The sequence below is a fragment of the Barbus barbus genome (assembly GCF_936440315.1).
Source record: "Barbus barbus genome assembly, chromosome: 49".
Classification (NCBI taxonomy): Eukaryota; Metazoa; Chordata; class Actinopteri; order Cypriniformes; family Cyprinidae; genus Barbus; species Barbus barbus.
In genome coordinates, this window is record NC_136727.1 from 22,295,979 (window position 1) to 22,317,315 (window position 21,337).

At 46.9% G+C, this 21,337-nt stretch overlaps 1 protein-coding gene across 3 annotated transcripts in view; it reads left to right on the plus strand.

Annotated features, from left to right (window-relative positions):
* Window positions 1-20,697: 20,697 nt before the first annotated feature.
* Window positions 20,698-21,337, plus strand: part of LOC306867836 (protein TASOR-like) — a 51,100-nt gene continuing 50,460 nt past the window's right edge. For all 3 annotated transcript variants that reach the window (XM_079413747.1, XM_079413746.1, XM_079413748.1), the window contains exon 1: window positions 20,698-21,046. In XM_079413747.1, coding sequence (XP_079269873.1) covers window positions 20,845-21,046 — 202 coding nt within the window. In that variant the 5' untranslated portion in view covers window positions 20,698-20,844. The remainder of the gene's footprint in view (window positions 21,047-21,337) is intronic.

Sequence of the window (21,337 nt, forward strand, 5' to 3'; positions counted from 1 at the left end):
CGGGAGATTTTCTCACACTGCGTCCGCTGTGAGACCAAATGCTCGCTGGACAGAAAGAGAAAACGTAACTGCTCTACCGGGAAAGTTCTCACTACGTCCACTGTGAGACCAAATGCTCGCTGGACAGAAAGAGGAAACAGGGAATAGGAAAAAATGGGAGCTTGACCGGGAGATTTTCTCACACTGCGTCCGCTGTGAGACCAAATGCTCGCTGGACGAAAGAGAAAACGTAACTGCTCTACCGGGGAAGTTCTCACTGCGTCCACTGTGAGACCAAATGCTCGTTGGACAGAAAGAGGAAACAGAAAAGAGGAAAAATGGGAACTTGTTCGGGAGATTTTCTCACACTGCTTCCGCTGTGAGACCAAATGCTCGCTGGACGAAAGAGAAAACGTAACTGCTCTACCGGGGAAGTTCTCACTGCGTCCGCTGTGAGACCAAATGCTCGCTGGACAGAAAGAGGAAACAGGAAAGAGGAAAATGAGAGCTTGACCGGGAGATTTTCTCACACTGCGTCCGCTGTGAGACCAAATGCTTGCTGGACGAAAGAGAAAACGTAACTGCTCTACCGGGAAAGTTCTCACTGCGTCCGCTGTGAGACCAAATGCTCGCTGGACAGAAAGAGGAAACAGGAAAGAGGAAAATGAGAGCTTGACCGGGAGATTTTCTCACACTGCGTCCGCTGTGAGACCAAATGCTTGCTGGACGAAAGAGAAAACGTAACTGCTCTACCGGGAAAGTTCTCACTACGTCCACTGTGAGACCAAATGCTCGCTGGACAGAAAGAGGAAACAGGGAATAGGAAAAAATGGGAGCTTGACCGGGAGATTTTCTCACACTGCGTCCGCTGTGAGACCAAATGCTCACTGGACGAAAGAGAAAACGTAACTGCTCTACCGGGGAAGTTCTCACTGCGTCCACTGTGAGACCAAATGCTCGTTGGACAGAAAGAGGAAACAGGAAAGAGGAAAAATGGGAACTTGTTCGGGAGATTTTCTCACACTGCGTCCGCTGTGAGACCAAATGCTCGCTGGACGAAAGAGAAAACGTAACTGCTCTACCGGGGAAGTTCTCACTGCGTCCGCTGTGAGACCAAATGCTCGCTGGACAGAAAGAGGAAACAGGAAAGAGGAAAATGAGAGCTTGACCGGGAGATTTTCTCACACTGCGTCCGCTGTGAGACCAAATGCTTGCTGGACGAAAGAGAAAACGTAACTGCTCTACCGGGAAAGTTCTCACTGCGTCCGCTGTGAGACCAAATGCTCGCTGGACGAAAGAGAAAACGTAACTGCTCTACCGGGGAAGTTCTCACTGCGTCCGCTGTGAGACCAAATGCTCGCTGGACAGAAAGAGGAAACAGGAAAGAGGAAAATGAGAGCTTGACCGGGAGATTTTCTCACACTGCGTCCGCTGTGAGACTAAATGCTCGCTGGACGAAAGAGAAAACGTAACTGCTCTACCGGGAAAGTTCTCACTGCGTCCACTGTGAGACCAAATGCTCGCTGGACAGAATTTAAAAAAAATATATATATTTTAATTTTTTTAACCCCGGGTTTTTAATCAATGAGGGTTTGGTCAGCTTTTTTAATGTGGAATCGGTTGGTCCTGATATAGCTTTGGAAAGCATCTGAGGACCATCTCCCAAGGGCTTGGATCTGCTGTTGGGAGAGGCCTTTTTGGGCTGCTGAAGTTGCTGCTCCAATACGGAAAGAGTGACTTGAAAAATTCTTTACTGGAATGCCTGACTGTTAGAGAACAGATTTGAGGTGTTTCTGGAACCAAAAACGTGTCACAGGTTTTTTGGATTCGTCTATGAATAGGGGTTCCAGAGGAGATTTAGCCTGAGAGCTTCTCCATTGCAAATATGCCAGGATTGACTGGTATGGTTGGATTGGCGATGAGAGGTTAAAGATGTAGATGAAATGACCTTTTTTGGTTTGGTCGGTCTTACTTTGTTTAATCAAATATGAAATTGTTTCACCATCTAGTACTGATAAGTCTGAGATGGTGGGGTGGATTTTTGGGTCGAATTTGGAAGTGATGGCGAGTTCCGAGCATCTAAGAAAACCAAAAAAGGCTAGGATAAACATAGCGTCGAGTGTGCGAGCGGTACTGATGGGCTGGTAGCCTGTGCAGAGACCGTGAATACATTTGGTGAGAATGTCTAGCGTTATGGGTTGTCTGGCGTCGGGACGGGTGGGCTGGGATCTTTGAATCCCTTTGATCAGGAAGGAGGTTTGTGAATTGTTTATCTCAGGGGAAGGAGCGCCGTACGTCAATTTATGGAAAAACTGGATGCCGCTCAAGTAACCTTTAATGGACCCGACTTGAAGGCCCTTAACGCTATTAAGGTAGGAAATAAAAGAGGTGATTGAAAGAAGAGAAAAATCAGGAAAAGGCATGTTATAAGAGACATGGAATGTTTTGAAACATCTCCAAGCAGTCACGTAGGATTGGAGGGTCCTGGGAGAAACTGCTTGGAGTATAGTGTCGAGCGATGCGTCAAGCAGGGGTTTTAACGGGTGGGTTACGGGAATATTAGTTCTGAATAGCGAGGTACTGGAGTTGGGAATTGATCTGCCTCTGGAGCCAGCGTCCTGAATTTCTGAGAGGATCTGTGCGCGGATGTTTTGGGATACTGCTGGTGGTTCCATGGCGACGGCGTTGGACGGAACGGGCATCGGTGTTGCTGTGAACAGAGAATAAGGTGATTTTTATTGTAACAGAACTGGGAAGGGTATAAGCCGGGTCTGCAAATGACGGTGGCGGCCTCACGCTTGGATGACCTGCTGTGGTTTGAAAAGGAAAGTTAGTTGGAGGAAATGGAGGAATGGAAGGATTATATGATGAAAAATGGGCTTGAGCTGCAAGCGGAGGCGGGCCCGTGCTTGTTTGAGCTACTGGAGCTGCAGGCCACTGAAAGTGGGCGGGTTGTAACCTGTTGGGTGAAACTGTTGGAGTGATTGGACCTGTGCTGCTAGCGGTGATAGCCTCGCGCTAGTGTCTGTGACAGGAGCTGGAGGCCACTGAAAAGGAAAAGGGTTATAAACAGCGGGAGTATAAAACTGAGTGGTTGTGGGGAGGCCGCTGGGCCCAGCTGTATGCGGCGCTGTGGCAGCAGAAGCCGTGGTGGAGGGCTGGGCCTCATTGAGAGGTGGGAGTGCCATGGCGAAATCTGGTGCGCGGCCCAGGCTCACTGAAGGCTTGTTGCTGCATCTTGATGGGCGAAGCGATCCGGATCCTGTGCGGGAAGATGACGGTGGTGATTGGGCAGGCGATTTTTTTGGCGACTTTGCTCTGCCTGTGGGTCATCTTGGGAGTTGACTGTAAGGAAACGTACAGATCATACAGCTCCGCCTTGTTCATTTTCTGCAAAGCTTGTATGTCTGAATTCCCCAGTGCTTGTTTTAATCCAGCTACGGTCCAATTCCTGATAGGTGGGATCATCGGGATGGCCGAGCTTTAGGAGGAAGCCGGAGAAGAAGATGGAAGTCTTGCCGGGGGCGGTGAAGACTGGCCACGGCATCTTGGTGAGCGCAGGGCTGTTCGGGCCGGTGTGCGGCCGCGTGAAGAAGCCTGGGGCTCAGGTGCGACGTCCGGCGTAGGAGGTATGGTCGTGGGACCGGTGGAATGCGCAGGTGCATCCCTGGCAAAGTTTATTTCTTCGTCGGAGGAAGAGCTTAGACGTTGAGACATGGCTGCAAACTGTCAATGGAATGAGGTGAGACTGCTGAGTGTATATATACCTCTTACCATTGAGTGCTCTCCACTTGTGTTAATTATCTGAACGTGCTCCTCCCGAACTTTGTTAATAAAACATCATTTAAAAGCATTTGTGCTGTTTTACTCCAGCACTTTAAAGGCATTACAACATTTAAAGAATTAAGATTTTTGCCTCTCTTTTTGCCTTTCATTTTATTTAAATTTTATTTTATATATATTATTTTATTTTGATGAGTGGCATAGAACTATATCTGAGTCCAATTTTTGCATTGCATGCTGACAGAAAATGTGTCGCTTGGCATAATTGTCAAATAAATATTTTTCTGTAAAAATTACAGAATTAGTGGGTGGTGATGGTGCAGTGGATAAGACACATGCCATTGGTGTGAGAGACCTGGGTTCGAATCCACTGTGAGACACCAATGTGTCCCTGAGCAAGACACTTAACCCCCTAGTTGCTCCAGAGGCGTGCGACCTCTGACATATATAGCAATTGTAAGTCGCTTTGGATAAAAGCGTCAGCTAAATTAATAAATGTAAATTACAGTATTGTGTAAAGTACAGTATGGTGTGCAATCTGTGTTTGATTTTTTAAAATGAAGGCCATACAGGAATCTGTGGAAGAAGTTTGAATGCAAGATTTACAGCTGTAAATTTTTTGAGTTTTTGCTTTTTTGAGTTTACTGAACTTCAGGTCTGTAGTTCTCCCTACTCGTTTCTTAAAGCTGGCTCAACCCCCTTTTTAACTTAACAAACTCATTATGACTAGTTAGATGTACTTACTGAGGAAGGTTAGACGTGCTTACTGAAGAAGGTATACCTAACTTAAACTAGCAGTTTCAATCAACTTTCTACAATGATTTGGCATAACTTTAACTACGGAAGTTGAGTAAACTCAAAATTCCTTGTAGCAAATTACCTTAATTTTTTTAAGTTAACTCAACTTTTTATTTTTTACAGTGTCCTCCTGTTTTATACTCCAGGATTCTGGTTCCTCCTGTTTCACTGGTTCCTCCTGTTTTATTCTCCGGGGTTCTGGTTCCTCATGTTTTACTGGAGCCTCCTGTTTTATTCTCCGGGGTTCTGGTTCCTCATGTTTTACTGGTTCCTCCTGTTTTATTCTCCGGGGTTCTGGTTCCTCCTGTTTTATTCTCCGGGGTTCTGGTTCCTCCTGTTTTACTGGTTCCTCCTGTTTTATTCTCCGGGGTTCTGGTTCCTCATGTTTTACTGGAGCCTCCTGTTTTATTCCCCGGGGTTCTGGTTCCTCCTGTTTTATTTGTACATAGGACACATGCGCATTCACAGTTCTGTCTATGGCCAAGTCTCTTTTCTGTATATTTTTATTTTTATTACTATTGTTATTCTTAATTATTGTATATTCTCTTCATTAGTGTTCTTTATCACCTTAATTATATGTTGTCTGCACTATGTTTGTACTTTCTGTACTGGTAGCTCATAACACCAAGACAAATTCCTTGTGTATGCAAACACACTTGGCAATAAAGCTTTTTCTGATTCTGATTCTGATTCTGATTCTGATTCTCCAGGGTTCTGGTTCCTCCTGTTTTATTCTCCGGGGTTCTGGTTCCTCATGTTTTACTGGTTCCTCCTGTTTTATTCTCCAGGGTTCTGGTTCCTCCTGTTTTATTCTCCGGGGTTCTGGTTCCTCATGTTTTACTGGTTCCTCATGTTTTACTGGTTCCTCCTGTTTTATTCTCCAGGGTTCTGGTTCCTCCTGTTTTATTCTCCGGGGTTCTGGTTCCTCATGTTTTACTGGTTCCTCCTGTTTTGTTCTCCGGGGGTTCTGGTTCCTCCTGTTTTACTGGTTCCTCCTGTTTTATTCTCTGGGGTTCTGGTTCTTCCTGTTTTATTCTCCAGGGTTCTGGTTCCTCCTGTTTTATTCTCCGAGGTTCTGGTTCCTCATGTTTTACTGGTTCCTCCTGTTTTATTCTCCGGGGTTCTGGATCCTCCTGTTTTATTCTCCGGAGTTCTGGTTCCTCCTGTTTTATTCTCTGGGGTTCTGGTTCCTCATGTTTTACTGGTTCCTCCTGTTTTATTCTCCGGGGTTCTGGCTCCTCATGTTTTACTGGTTCCTCCTGTTTTATTCTCCGGGGTTCTGGTTCCTCCTGTTTTACTGGTTCCTCCTGTTTTATTCTCCGGGGTTCTGGTTCCTCATGTTTTACTGGTTCCTCCTGTTTTATTCTCCGGGGTTCTGGTTCCTCATGTTTTACTGGTTCCTCATGTTTTATTCTCCGGTGTTCTGGTTCCTCCTGTTTTATTCTCCGGGGTTCTGGTTCCTCCTGTTTTATTCTCCGGGGTTCTGGTTCCTCCTGTTTTATTCTCCGGGGTTCTGGTTCCTCATGTTTTACTGGTTCCTCCTGTTTTATTCCCCGGGGTTCTGGTTCCTCATGTTTTACTGGTTCCTCCTCTTTTATTCTCCGGGGTTCTGTTTCCTCATGTTTTCCTGGTTCCTCCTGTTTTATTCTCTGTGGTTCTGGTTCCTCCTGTTTTATTCTCTGGGGTTCTGGTTCCTCCTGTTTTACTGGTTCCTCCTGTTTTATTCTCCAGGGTTCTGGTTCACTCGTGTCCTCCTCACTCTCCTCTTTAACAAACACCATCTTCACAGCAGCAGATCTCAGTTCAGCTGATACTCCTCCAGATATTATTGCTTGCAAAGTTAGTCACGACTATGAGGATAAGAATATTACAGGTATTTATTGACCTGATACAAAAACTGTATTTTTCTATTAACAGAAACATTTCTACCAGTTTGTATGAAGGCAGCATCATGACAAAACAACAGAGCCTGGTGAAACTAAACTTCTTCCTCTGAGGTTTAATGTTGTTTGTAAAACAAACGTATGTGTTTTAGCGCCACCCGCTTGACTGGAGAGTGAAGCGGCGAGAGGAGGGAAATACGGGGAAAATTACTTTGTGCAGATAGTTTTTTTTCACTGGAAAACAAATTAGTGCACTAATAAATTATAAATAAATAATAGACTCACATGGTATTTGAGCAACACCTACTATCTTCGTGAGTGAGGATTGGTAGAGAAAAAGGAGAGAAGTCAATATTTCAGTGAAAATCTCACAAGGTTCCCTAATGGTTATATTTTAGGTTATCCTTTTTGCAACCATAAAATAACGTTGCTATAACATTGCAGGGTGGTCATTTTTAAAACAACCTAAAAATAACTTATACAGAATGTTTCTTAATGTTATTCTCAGGTTATTTTTTATAACCCCGTAAAAGAATCTTTAAACTGAAAACGTTGCAGATTTGTTTTGTTTGTTTGTTTGTTTGTTTGTATAATGGTACTGAGCCCTGAAATTTGTTTAATACAGCATTGAATCTTGGATCAAGAAAGCAAAGAAACCCAACCCAGTGTTGGGTAAGTTACTTTCAAATGAGTAATTAACTACTATTACTAATTACATAATCAATATTGTATTTAAATTACTAATTACTAATTACTCTAAAGTAATTTAGTTACTCAGTAAGTAACTTAATTATTCAAATCGCTAATTAGGCTACATCTTAAAATTCCAATAAACCTTAAAGCATATGTAACCCGCACAAGGTTACTGGAGTGCAACCCTCTATTCCGCCAGAGGGTGGCGCGTACACCCCCAGCGAATCTTTTAATAAAAAACAATACACCTTTCCTCCGGTGAAGACGCTGCTAGAAAGTAACAAGGACTGGTTGAAAGTTATGAGAGAGAATTAAGCCGCATGTCTTTGCGAGCTCCTCGAGAAATCTCCGATTGGTTTTAGAGAGGGATTGACATCTGAATCTGACCCTGGTGGTCAGTGGCGAGCCAACCGCAGAAGTGAACAGACCAAGAGCCTGGTGTGGCCAGCCGTGGCATCTTTGGGAATCATCATCATCCTGTGCCTTCATTTAAAACCCAGATAAGAACACACGTAAACCTACCCGGGTAGTGAAAAGAGCATACACACTCCAAGAACACACACACACACCAGGAACTTCCATGGACTCTTTTTGTTTTGTTTTTCCTCTCTTTATTTTAAATTATTTGTTTTGGGTTTATTGTGCGCTGTGCACTCAGGAAGCCGGCTTAGGTAGGCAGGGAATGTGAATAACTGTCTTTAATTCTGTATAATACATTTCTCAAATTTACCTGTTTGTGTTGTCTGTTCTCTGCTGATCTTTTTACTATTTCAGGCTCCGTAGTCGTACCTGGACCTTCTGATATTAGCCATCTTTAAATTATAGTTACTCAAATTAGTTATCGGTTACACTCCCTTGGAGGAGTGGTTACACATAGACAATAGAAATTAAACTCTTTATTATTTCAATTTGAGCCAAATATAGAATAGTTTAGCCTTTTAGCTTTAAAACAACTGTAATACTTAAATATTTTTATAAAAAAAATAACCTTCTTTGGTTAACAAATAGAAACACTCTCCAAAATATCTGAATAACAAAAAAGCTCAAGAAACATTAAACAATACATTTCAGTTTGGCAAGATGTTCAGGAAAAGCCCAACTAGTAAAATTTGTGCAGGTTTCTAACATATGTAGGTAAGAATAAATTACAAAAATGATCTCCGCTGCCCCAGATAGCAACATAATGTCGGCCCAGATCCGGCCCACATCAGGCACATATGGAATGGTGATCTGGCCCACATTTAGCGTGGAATGATGGCACTTGGGCGGACCTCTCCTTTTTGCCAGATCAAAATCTGGCATCTCCATAAATTATTTATAGAGTCCTCTCAGCTTGACTAAGCTTGTTAACAAGATAAATCACTGAAGGAAAGAAGAGAACAGAAGAAAAGAGACAAACAGAAACTCAAGAACTACAACTGACTTCAGCCACAGCCTTAGATGAATTCAGCTGAAGATAAAATACATTACATCTCCGAAGATCTCAGCAGAGGAGGATAAACAACTCCACAAACAGCAGCACCAGCTTCACTTATTACTAACCAGACTGGTGTTTCCATTAGCTGGGCTCTTATCACTATTATTAACTCTTATTACAATTAGTTTGTCTTCATTTGCTGCTGTGTTTATCAAACACATTTGCACTAGCAAATAAAGACAAAATGAGATCAGGTGATGATAGTCAGCTATTGATGGTTCATTATCATAATGAAATGCTTGATTTACTCATGTCATTTGACGCTAATGTCAATAGTCTGTATTGTTTGAGTAATACATTTGCTGTATAAAACTGTAGTGCAAGATCAACAGTGTTGTAGACCCAGTTAAAGACAAAATAAAAAATTAAATAAAAAAGCAAACACAATTAATACACAAAGTAATCATAAATCAACAAATGAACCTCAACAATGGTGACAATAAAAAGTGTAACGCTGCAATGCATGCTGGGTACCGTAGTACAAATCTCCCAGCATGCATCACAACATGAATAAATTATGCAGCTGATTTGTCCTATTATTTTCTTTAATTCTAACTTTGGTTTATGCATTTATTTTGTATTTTAGTTGCTTTTTGTGATGTCCAGAATTGATCCGATTAGCTGAAAATTTTGTCCCCATTGTTGAGATTCATATGCTGATTACTGATATCTGTTTGTGTCAGAGTAAGTCATCTTTTTTTTCTCATCATCATCATCGTCGTTATCAAATTGATATTGCAATAATGTAAATTAATGTGAAAGTATTCCAAAGATGTCAGTGAATCAGGCCATTCCATGTAGGCCGGATCTGGGCTGACAATATGTTGCTATCTGGGGTTAATTCTTCTGAGGGTAATTCTGGCGGTCCGGCTTGTTCCTCATAGCAGGTCTCTAGTGGTGGGCAGAGCGAGGCTTCGTGAAACACTGAAGCAGTTGAAGCAAATGTGTCGAGGCTTCGAAACGTTTTGATACCTGTCTCTACAGTGACTCCTAGTGGGCATTTTCAAGTATTGCTCTGAAACGGCATTGACAAAGAAACAATTGAGCGAATTGACGAATTGTAATGTATGTGAAGTGACATTCAGCCAAGTATGGTGACCCATACTCGGAATTCGTGCTCTGCATTTAACCCATCCAACGTGCACACACACACACACACACACACAGCAGTGAACACACACACACTGTGAACACACACCCGGAGCAGTGGGCAGCCATTTTACCTACAATTCCTGCCGGCCGGAGACTCGAACCCGCAACCTTCGGATTACAAGTCCGACTCTCTAACCATTAGGCCACGACTTCCCCTAATTCATTATGTTGTGTCAGTGAAGCCACCAGGTGATATGGGGGAGTGGTTAGTGTGCTTGATTGCAATGATGTTTCCGTGGGTTTGAATCCTGGGTGAAGCAGTCACTTTTACAAAATTATAATAAACAATTAAAATGTGTGTTTTTATTGTTCTCTTCTTGTAAAGTTTTGAAACATCGGTCTGACATCTGAATGAACACTTTGTGAATAAGTGTTACTTTGGTAATGAAAAATAGACAATAAAATACATCAAGCCACAATGTCTTCCTTTTTTTAAATATAGAGATTTTTATTTAAAAATATTAATTGTTCTGCTGTTGATGAACTTAGCCTACTTCTTTTTTTACATAGAATTTCTCCAGCCTTTGAAAAAATCCTCTCACAAGGGACACTTGTATGCATCTGTGAGGTACGTTTTTACTTCCACTGTGGCATCAGCTGTAGCACTGCATGTCGTGTGGGATTCACGTACACGATTATCAAAAAGTTCCCATAAACAGTCCTGGCTTTCAGCTGGTGTTGTTGATGATGATGATGGACCTGATGCTGACCACTGTGACTCTGATTGAACAAGTGAAAATAGCAATTAGTTACAAAGTCTAAACTCATGTCATATATGAAGTTACATAATTATACAGATGATATAACTCCATAAAATTAGATGAAGATTGAAAGTGCTCACCATGAGTTGGTGAGTTTGAACGCATCAGCGAAGCGCACTCCAGTGTGAGGTGTTTTTCAGTCTCCTGGCCTTTGGCAGGATTTCCAAAAGCCACTATTTTGAATCTTGGGTCCAGCAGTGTAGCCAATGCCAAGGCTCTGTCATACTGCTACTACTAGGCTACTATTAAAATTATTAAAACTCTTATTTTTTTAATTAATGATCACACAACATTTCTTCCATGTTTTAATTTTAATAGTAAAATTTTGTTTGCCAAAATAAATAAATAAACTTTTATTTTCAATAATTTAAAAGAAAAATTAAATGAATGTTTTGTGCCTTCATTTGAAAACCAGATACAGAACACAGAATTTCTGAGGAAAAAGAAAACATTTCATAAGGCTGTTTTAAGAATAAATTTGAATAAACTAAGTAGTTTTTATGCACTTAAATAATTAGACATACTACAACATAGAATTTAATAACAATAAAACATATTGTGAAAGAAAATAAAACATCCACTTATGAAAGTGGATAAAGATTTTAAATTTCTTGAAGTCTTTAACAACCTAGAATAAATGAATAGAAATGATGATTCTGTCTGAGCTATGCATTTTAAAACGAGCACGCACTAGTGTAAACTGAAAACTATTTGAGCTTTATTAAAATTATTTGTACTTGATTTATTGTGTTGGCTATATTTTGTTCCTTTGTGCAGTGGCTCAGGAGATGAGTCTTTGAGTCTGTATACATGTCAACACGCTGAAAAAAATAAAACCAAAGTTTTTTGAGATAATGTAATCTTGTTAAAACTGTTTTCATAAAATTGGTATCGAAAAAGGTATTGTTCAGGAACCGGTATCGAACTCAAGGTATCGGTATCGGTATCGAAAAATTTTTAACGATACCCAGCCCTAGAAGTGGCACAGCTGGCTGAAGGGTGTGGCACTAACAATCTGTCCCTCAATGTGGGGAAGACAAAGGAGATTGTAATGGACTTCAGGAGAAACTCCGTTGACCACCCCCCACTGACCATCGACAGCTCGACTGTGGAGAGAGTCAGCAGCACTAAATTCCTGGGGGTGCACATCACAGAGGATCTCACCTGGACCACCAACACCATGTCACTCTCCAAAAAGGCACAACAGCGCCTACACTTTCTCCGCCGGCTGAAAAGAGCAAGTCTCCCTCCACCCATCCTCACCACATTCTACAGGGGCACCATTGAGAGTGTGCTGACCAGCTGCATCACTGTCTGGTACGGGAACTGCAGTGCTGCTGACCGCAAGACCCTCCAGCGGACAGTGAACACAGCTGCAAAGATCATCGGTGCCCCTCTCCCCTCCATCCTGGACATTTTCCTTACACGATGCTACAGCAAAACCAACAGCATCATGAAGGACTCCACCCATCCCTCCCACAGTCTCTTCCAGCTCCTACCATCAGGAAGACGGTACCGGAGCATCAGAGCCCACTCCGCCAGACTGCTCAACAGCTTTTTCCCCCAGGCTATGAGAGCCCTGAACTCAAAGTTAGTTGTGTATAGGTTTATAGTGTTTTTTTACTTCATTGTTGTATGTCTGTATTTATGTAGCACCGTGGTCCTGCGAGGCACGACATTTCGTTCCACTGTATGTCCCCACATGTAGCGGAATGACAATAAAGCTCAACTTGACTTGAGTAGGAGTTGGCGTCTCCCAGTGGGACCATGCCATACCAACTGATATCTTGTTTGAAGTTGGACCACATACTTTGTGTGTGTCCGTTTTCTGGATGCCTCCAGAATGTATACATCTGGACCTGGCGTAATAGGACGTGTTGGTTAACTAATCAGACTTGTGGCAGGGTGGAAGGAACACGCGACAAGCAAAGCTTAGGTGAAGGTCCCAAAGGGTGGATTTTATTAACAACAGTGCAAATACGTGGGCGGTGATGGCGGACTTCCTTGTGGCGGTGCTCTCAAATGTGTCCAGGTGTGGGTGAGTCCGTGCAGTGCTCGTGGCGGTGCAGATCGGTCACACACTGCTGTCTGGAGGGAGAAAGAGAACAGAGGATTAGGTCGCTGTCCCATGGAGAGGCTTCTCCACCTTCCTCTGTGGGCACGCTGTTTATATCCAGCCCGGCTGATGAGGCGCAGGTGTGGCCGATCAGCCCGTGATGAGCTGTGAACAGGTGCTCCACGTGTGTTTCCAGGGCAACTCGGGGACTCGGGGTGCTCGTCACACTCCCCCCACCCCCAAGCGTTGTCCTGGCCTGGCAGAATAATATGGTGTTAGTAGGGGTGATATCAGGGGTGGGTGGGGAGTGACCCCCGACGGCGAAAGTTGACCAGATCCGGGAGAGGCCGTCCGCATTGGAGTTGGCTGCTCCAGCCCGATGTCGCACTTCAAAGTGGAAGTCCTGGAGCGCGAGGAACCACCACGTCACCCTGGCGTTCGTGTCCTTTGCCCGGGCCATCCATTGAAGGGGTGCGTGGTCTGTAACTAGGGTGAACTTCCGGCCCAAGAGATAGTAGCGTAGCTCCAGGACTGCCCACCTGATGGCCAGAGCTTCCTTCTCGACGGTGGCGTAGTTCTTTTCAGCTGGGGTCAGCTTTCTGCTGATGTACAGGACGGGATGCTCCTCACCTCCCTGCACTTGGGACAGGACGGCTCCAAATCCCGTGTCGGGAAGTCCGGGGCTTGCAGGACCGGCTCTGAGGTGAGCTCCATCTTCACACTCGTAAACGCCTCCTCGGTTCAGGTGTCCAGCACACCTTTTCTGGCTGCCCCTTCCTGGTCAGGTCTGTCAGGGGGGCGGCTAAAGAGGAGAAGTTAGGGATGAAACAGCGATAGTACCCTGCCAACCCCAAAAAGGCTCGTACCTGGGACTTCGTGCTGGGTTTCGGGGAGGACCGGACTGCTTCCATCTTCTTTTCCTGGGGCTTGTTGAAGCCCCGCCCAGGTACTTTGCCTCGGACAGGCCAAGGTGACATTTCCGGGGGTTGGCGGTAAGCCCAGCCCTACGCAGCTCCAATAGCACCCTCCGCAGACGGTCTAGGTGGTCTTCCCAACGCTCCGAGTGGATGACCACGTCGTCCAGGTACGCCAGTCATCATGCGCTGAAACGTCAGTACTGCCAGTGCCCACCGGGGGTACTGAAGGCCGTTTTGATGCCGTTCTAGGCCAGCGTAGAGATGCACCCTTCCCAGGCGATCGAGGAGCTCATCCACCCGAGGCATTGGGTATCCGTCGAACTCCGAAACTTCGTTTAAGCGGCGGAAGTCGTTGCAGAAGCGGAGGGTGCCATCTGGTTTTGGTACCATGATGATAGGGCTGGACCAAGGACTGTTAGATGGTTCAATCACCCCTAACTTCAGCATTTGTTGGATCTCTTCCTCAATAGCCTGCCGACGAGCCTCTGGGACGCGGTAGGGCCGTTGCTGGACGATGACTCCGGCTGGTGTGTGGATCTCGTGTTGGAGGATCTGGGTCCGCCCGGGGTTTGGGGAGAACACATCGGGGAACTGACCGACCAGGTGCTGCAGCTCCATCTTCTGAGCCGCCGACAGCTGTGGATCAACATCCACTACCACGGGGTCCACGGTGGCAAAGTCGTCGAGCTGGTCCATTGTCCCCACCCATTTCTTCAGCAGGTTGACGTGATATAGTTGGTCTGCTTTCCGCCGGCCCGCCTGGCGGACCCGGTAGGTAACGGGCCCGACCTTCTCGGTGACAGTATATGGGCCCTGCCAGCTGGCCAGGAACTTGCAGGCGGAGTTGGGGACAAGGACCATTACCCGGTCTCCAGTCTGGAACTCTCGGGGCTGGGCTGCTCGGTTGTAATGCCGTTGCTGCGCCTGTTGGGCCTTAGCGAGGTGTTCCCGGACTAATGGCATGACCTGGTCAATCCTTTTAGTTTAAATCCAAACTAAGATGGCGGCGCGCGCAGTCGCAGCAGCTTCTCTCTCTCCCGACAAACCGGTGTTTTCGTGTTTTTTGTCTTGTAAGTCGCAATGTTTTTGCACATCTTCGTCTCGTCTACCTGTCTTTAAGCGCGCATACAGTCGTGAGTTTCTGCTCGAGGTCGGCAGAACCACATTTTTAGAGTTAAACTCCGCGCACACTGAAGAGCTGCGGGACCTCGGTCTGCTCCGAAGGCCTTCTCCATCACCGACCCCCACTACTGCATCTCGCCCGCAGCGGAGGCGCTACAAGCGGCGTGAGAGGAAGCAGAAGAGGGGTAAGCGCGGAGGTATCCGAGCTAGGCTAGCGGCCAACCCACACAAGCCAGCTATCCCCACCATCGTACTGGCGAACGTACGCTCTTTGGACAATAAACTGGACTACATCCGACTACTCCGCTCGACTCAGAGGACTGTAAGAGACTGTTGTGTTTTTGTGTTTACGGAAACATGGCTTAACAACAGCGTACCGGACTGCGCCATACAGCTTGACCAGCTAACATGCTATCGAGCTGACAGAGCTCTCGTCGAGGGAGGTAAGATCCGCGGCGGCGGGCTTTGTGTTTACATCAATGATGCATGGTGCCGCGACGCTGTTGTGGTCTGCAAACACTGCTCACCCCTGGTGGAGTTTATGATTATTAAGTGCCGACCGTTCTATCTACCGAGGGAATATACAGCCATACTGCTCGTTGCTGTATACATCCCTCCCAGCTCCAGCAACAACCACAGGAGTGAGGCACTAAATGATCTGTACCAGCACACCAGTGAGCAGCAGACAGCCCACCCAGATGCTTTTCTTATCTTGGCTGGGGATTTCAATCACGCAGACTTAAAGAGTGTGTTCCCAAAAATTCACCAACACATAGACTTTCCAACAAGGGGAAAAAACACTCTGGACTTTGTTTACACCACCCAGAGAGGAGCTTACAAGGCCCTCCCCCTCCCCCACCTCGGAGCCTCAGACCACATCACTGTCATGCTAATGCCTGCATACAGACCGCTCGTTAAAGTCACCAAACCAGTTCACAAACAGATTCAAGTGTGGCCGGAAGGGTCGTCAGAGGCACTTCAAGACTGCTTTGACACCACTGACTGGAATATGTTTAAACAGGCTGCCACATACAACAATACTACAGACCTCCAAGAGTACTCAGAGACTGTTACTGCCTACATCTCCAAGTGCATTGATGATGTAACAGTCACAAAGTCCATCACTGTCCGGGCCAACCAGAAGCCGTGGATGACTGGGGAAGTCTACAGACTGCTGAAGGCTCGGAACGCTGCCTTTAGAGCTGGAGATGAGGAGGGCCTGAAGACAGCTAGGGCCAACCTATCCCGCGGCATCAAAGAGGCCAAGAGACAGTACTCCAGGAGGATAGCCCATCGTTTCAGCGACAGCAGAGACACGCGGAGCCTGTGGCAGGGGATACAGACCATTACGGATTACAAGCCCCCACCACAGACCTGTGACAACACCATCCCCCTGCTGAACGAGCTGAATGCCTTCTTTGCTCGCTTTGAGGCACAAAACAGCACCACTGCACAGAAGACTCCACCTCCTCCCGGCGACCAGGTGATGACGCTGTCCCCGGACAGTGTGAGGAGATCCCTCAGCAGGATCAATGCACGCAAAGCTCCGGGTCCTGACAACATTCCTGGGCGTGTACTGAGAGACTGTGCAGTGGAACTCACTGAGGTCTTCACAGACATCTTCAACATCTCACTAAATCAGGCTGTTGTCCCCACATGCTTCAAAGCTACCACCATCATTCCAGTCCCCAAGATGTCATCTCCATCCTGCTTCAATGACTACCGTCCAATAGCACTCACTCCCATCCTCATGAAGTGCTTTGAACGGCTAGTCTTGCACCACATCAAGTCTGTCCTCCCCCCCTCCCTGGACCCCTTCCAGTTTGCATATAGGTCCAACCGCTCGACCGATGATGCCATCACCACTGCCCTCCACCCAGCCCTCACACATCTGGAGAAAAAAGACTCATATGTCAGGATGCTGTTCATAGACTTCAGTTCAGCATTCAACACAATCATCCCTCAACAGCTCACTCACAAACTGGTCCAGCTGGGGCTCAGCACCTCTCTGTGCAACTGGCTGTTGGACTTCCTGACCGGGAGACCTCAAGCAGTACGGGTCGGCAGTAACACATCCAGCACCATCACACTGAACACTGGGGCCCCCCAAGGATGTGTGCTGAGCCCCCTCCTCTTCACTCTGCTGACCCACGACTGCACACCATCACACAACTCCAACATTTTCATTAAGTTTGCGGATGACACGACTGTGGTGGGTCTCATCAGCAACAGAGATGAGACAAACTACAGGAGCGAGGTGAGCCACCTGGCCGGGTGGTGCAGTGACAACAATCTCTCTCTGAACGTGAAGAAGACGAAGGAGATTGTTGTTGACTTCAGGAGAGTACACACTCAGCATGCCCCTCTGACCATCAACGGTGCGACTGTGGAGAGAGTGAGCAGCACCAAGTTCCTGGGTGTGCACATCACTGAGGACCTCTCCTGGACTAACAACACTGTAGCACTGGCCAAGAAAGCACAGCAGCGTCTCTACTTCCTCCGCAAACTCAGAAGAGCCAGAGCCCCGGCCCCCATCATGTGCACCTTCTACAGAGGCACCATCGAGAGCATCCTAACTAGCTGCATCACTGTGTGGTATGGCGCTTGCAACGCATCCTGCCGCAAGTCACTTCAGCGCATAGTGAGAGCAGCTGAGAAGATCGTTGGTGTCTCTCTCCCCTCCCTCCAGGACATCTACAGCACCCGTCTCACCCGCAAAGCCCTCCGCATTGCAGGCGATCCCACCCACCCGACACACAGCTTCTTCAGTCTGCTGCCATCAGGGAGGAGACTGCGGAGTCTCCAGGCGAGGACCAGCAGACTGAAGGACAGCTTCATACATCAGGCTGTCAGGAAGCTGAACTCCCTCCCGTCCTTGCCCCCCCTCCCCTCTTTCACCCCCATTTAACACAGCAACACACTAGGAACTCTGACTCTGTGACACCCCCCCCCACCGACCAACAACTGTAACCGGCACCTGTCACTTGTGCAGCATTGGCTGATCACTACCCATCCAACATTGACTGCAAATTACCTCTTCGGGTAGTCTGACAAAAACTATCCGAACAGTCTCTTCGACTTGTCACTTTAACAGACTGATAAGCTCTTCTTGCACTACACTCATAACAAAACAAAACATCTGCACAGTTTTGTTTTTGTTTTTGTACATTCAACTGGTTTGCACTCCATCTATTCTGCCATGTGCCTTATGCACTTTATCTATCTCTCTTGTTTTTATTTTCTACAATGTCCTCAGACTGATAAGCTCTTTTGCACTACAAATATATCTACACAGTGTTGTTTATTTAACTGGTTTTGCACTCTATCTGCCATGCGCCTTATGCCACTTTATCGATCTAATTCTTATTTTTTTCTACAATATCCTCATTTGTATAATTGTATAGTTGTATGTACATATGTTTAAACTGTATTTATCTGTATCTGAACGTGTTTAATGTTAACTGTATGCACCAAGGGTCTGAGAGTAATGCAATTTCAATTCTCTGTATGTATGTACTGTACATGTGGAAGAATTGACAATAAAGCTGACTTGAACTTGAACTTGAACTTTTCCTCATCTCCTTCACGTGCTCAATAACTGAGCGGTGGGGCGCCGGCTGTTGTTCCCATGCTTCTTTGGCCACGTCCAAGAGGCCCCGGGGCTGGCGCCCGAACAACAGCTCGAATGGGGTGAAGCCAGTTGACGCCTGAGGAACCTCCCGTATCCCGAACAGCACATAGGGGAGCATGAGATCCCAGTCCCGCTTGTCCTCGGCTACCACTCGCCGCAGCATTTGTTTGAGGGTTTGGTTGAAGCGTTCTACAAGGCCATCGGTCTGGAGATAGTACACGGAGGTCCTCAGTTGCTTCACCTTGAGGAGAGAGCACAGGTCAGCCATTAGAAGACCCTAAAGAGCAGGAAGAGCTCACGGGGGATGGCCTTGGCAGTAGCCTTACGGAGGGGCACTGCTTCGGGGTACCGGGTGGCGTAATCCACAATCAAGAGGATGTGTTCGTGGCCCCGGGCAGACTTAGGCAACGGCCCCACTAGGTCCATCCCGATGAGCTCGAAGCGCATTTTTTTTTTCTCCCCCCTTCGCTGCGTGACAAAGTAGAGCAGGCCATTTCGGACGATGAAATGCGGGAGAGGATGGGGGCCCGGTTGAGTCTCCTTACGTCTACCACGCGCACTTGGGCCCAGCAGTGCTTCAGCCGATCGTCCTCGCGCTGTTCTTTGGCGAATGACTCACTCTCGACCACCTGCTGAAACAGATCTTGGTAGAGGTTAGCATTAGAATGTGGGGACTCACCATCTCTCCCACTGTCCGAGGCCAGCAAGGCCGGGCGACGACGGGCTCCTTTCGCCGGCGGCGGCTCCCTTTTGTGGTGACAGGCTGTACGGCGGAGGCCAGCAGGCGGTCAAACCCTGGCCAATCTCTTCCAATAAGGACGGGGACTGGTAAATCCTTTACCACGCCCACTTCCAGCGGCCACGTGCCAGGGAAAGCGGCGACGGTCACTCTCCAGGTCAGGACGTGTCGCGTGTCTCCGTGCACGCACGTGATCGGAAGGGTAGCCTTGGTGTCCCTGCGGGGCATGAGGATGCGGGACTGAACAAGGCTGACCGCACTGCCAGAGTCCAGAAGCGCTGGGAAAGGATGGCCGTTGATTTTCACCTCTGCTTCCGGAACCCCGTGGGTAGGTCGTGATGCACGATACAGCCTGCCAGCCAGGTCCGCGCGGGGGATGCGGGGTCCGCTGCGGGCATGGGCTCGCCCTTTGGAGTGGGAGGCGCCGGCCTGACTACTGGTCGCAAGGTGCCCTCGGGGGAAACGGCCTCGCTTGCTCACCAGCATACCGTATCCCGAACAGCACGTAGGGGAGCATGAGATCCCAGTCCCGCTTGTCCAGCATCCGCCAGCTCCACCGCCTCGACGAGTTCGGCCATGGTGGTGGGGTTCCGCATCCCGACAGCCTGACAGACTACACACACGGTTTGACTCAAGTTCAGTGGGAGATCCTGCATTCTAACTTAGGCATCTCTTTAGAGAAGCAGGCAAAATTGCTGAGGGCATCAACCGAATTAGAGGACATGGCAAAGCAACATCTTCATAGTGTGACTAAGCTGGTGATTAACACTGTAATCACATCTGATCAAATTGCTCATTTGGGCAAAATAATCGAGAGTACCGCTCACGATAGTTGGTCATCCATTTTTGAAGGTTAGTCCCCACGACATCTTCTCAACATATTTATCCACCCCATAATAACCCTACTGATACTCTTTATTTTGCTTACTGTATTCAACATCTATATTTTCTGCTATGTTAGAAGAATGCGCCTGAAATATGTTCGGAGTTTGGTTCTCCGTTGAGCGAGGGGCCGAATGTAAAGGATGGATTGTTTTTTTTGTGCGCTCATCAACGGATGAACGATGTGGGAAGGGAATTTAAGGGGGGTACCTTCATGCAAAACAACATCACAATCTCTTGGGAAAGTACAAGAGAGAGGTTACATTGACCTTCAAGATAAGGTTGGAAACTGTTGTCGTTTGATCATCTTCAGGTGCAGGATCCTGGCACCATATTGATTACGAAACCTCAGAGATATTGCTAAATAAGAATTAATCTTTTTCTATTGTTTGTAATGGTATTCGTAGTGGAAACCATTAGAATTTTCTGTGATGGTTCTATTGTTTTTTTTCAGCAAATGGAAGTTACTCCCATACTTTGCCCAAAGGAAAAAGGAAAAAGGTGGATAGACAGTGGATCTTTTTGCCCTCAAAAAACAAAAACGGTTTGACAACTGCTTAGCAATGCACTAGCCAACTTTAACATCGTGACACTGAGTTTCTGCAAGTACAGCTCACTCACATTTTTGTTCAGACGATGTTTTGTGTAATATTTATGCACATTATTATACTCTGTGTAGCTGTGCTATTGTTTGAATATGGTTGTCAATTGTGTTGGCGATGAGCTGACTGTGTGCAGTTGAGCATAGACACCTGCAAGTGGCGCGTGTGTGTGAGACTGGAGCCGCTGGGCGGCGCTGCTGTGATGCGCTCTCTCTCTCTCTCACACACACACACACACACACTGCGGGAATGAGTGGGCATGCCCATGTGTGTGTGTTTATGTGCGGTGCGAGGCGAGGCACGTTCAGCAGCACACACTAACCCCGCGCTGCCTGCAGCTTTCCGCGGCCGCTCCTGAGTGAAGCAGCGATGGAGCACCGAGGAGACAAATCCTGCGATAGCCCCGCTGCGCCTTCATGGAGCCAAAATGGCGCCACGGAGGAAGAGTATGGAAGTCCGGACGGACCCGATGAAGAGAGACGGGTCAAGAGCGTCTCATGGGCCGCGAAACCCGCCGAGGAGCAGCCGCGGCTCAACTTCCAAATCCCCCGGAAGAGCAGAGAAAAGAGAGGTGCGCTGGCCCGCTTTCTTTGTCTGTCTTTCCGTTAATACTCGGCCCGTGTCTCAAATTCTAGCGAGCTCTAAACCTAGACAACAGTAGTGTGTGTTCATCACGGGAACGTGTTGCTCGCGTCTGTGATTCCCAGCTAACGTCACTGTCTCTAGATGTGCAGTTTAGTAATTCATGACTGTATAAATGGAGATCCGGTGCAACAAACCATAATACAAGAGATGCTATCAAATCTGTGTGTGTGTAACGTTAACGTTAACGTTACCCTCCCTCAGGTAACAGGTTGATCTG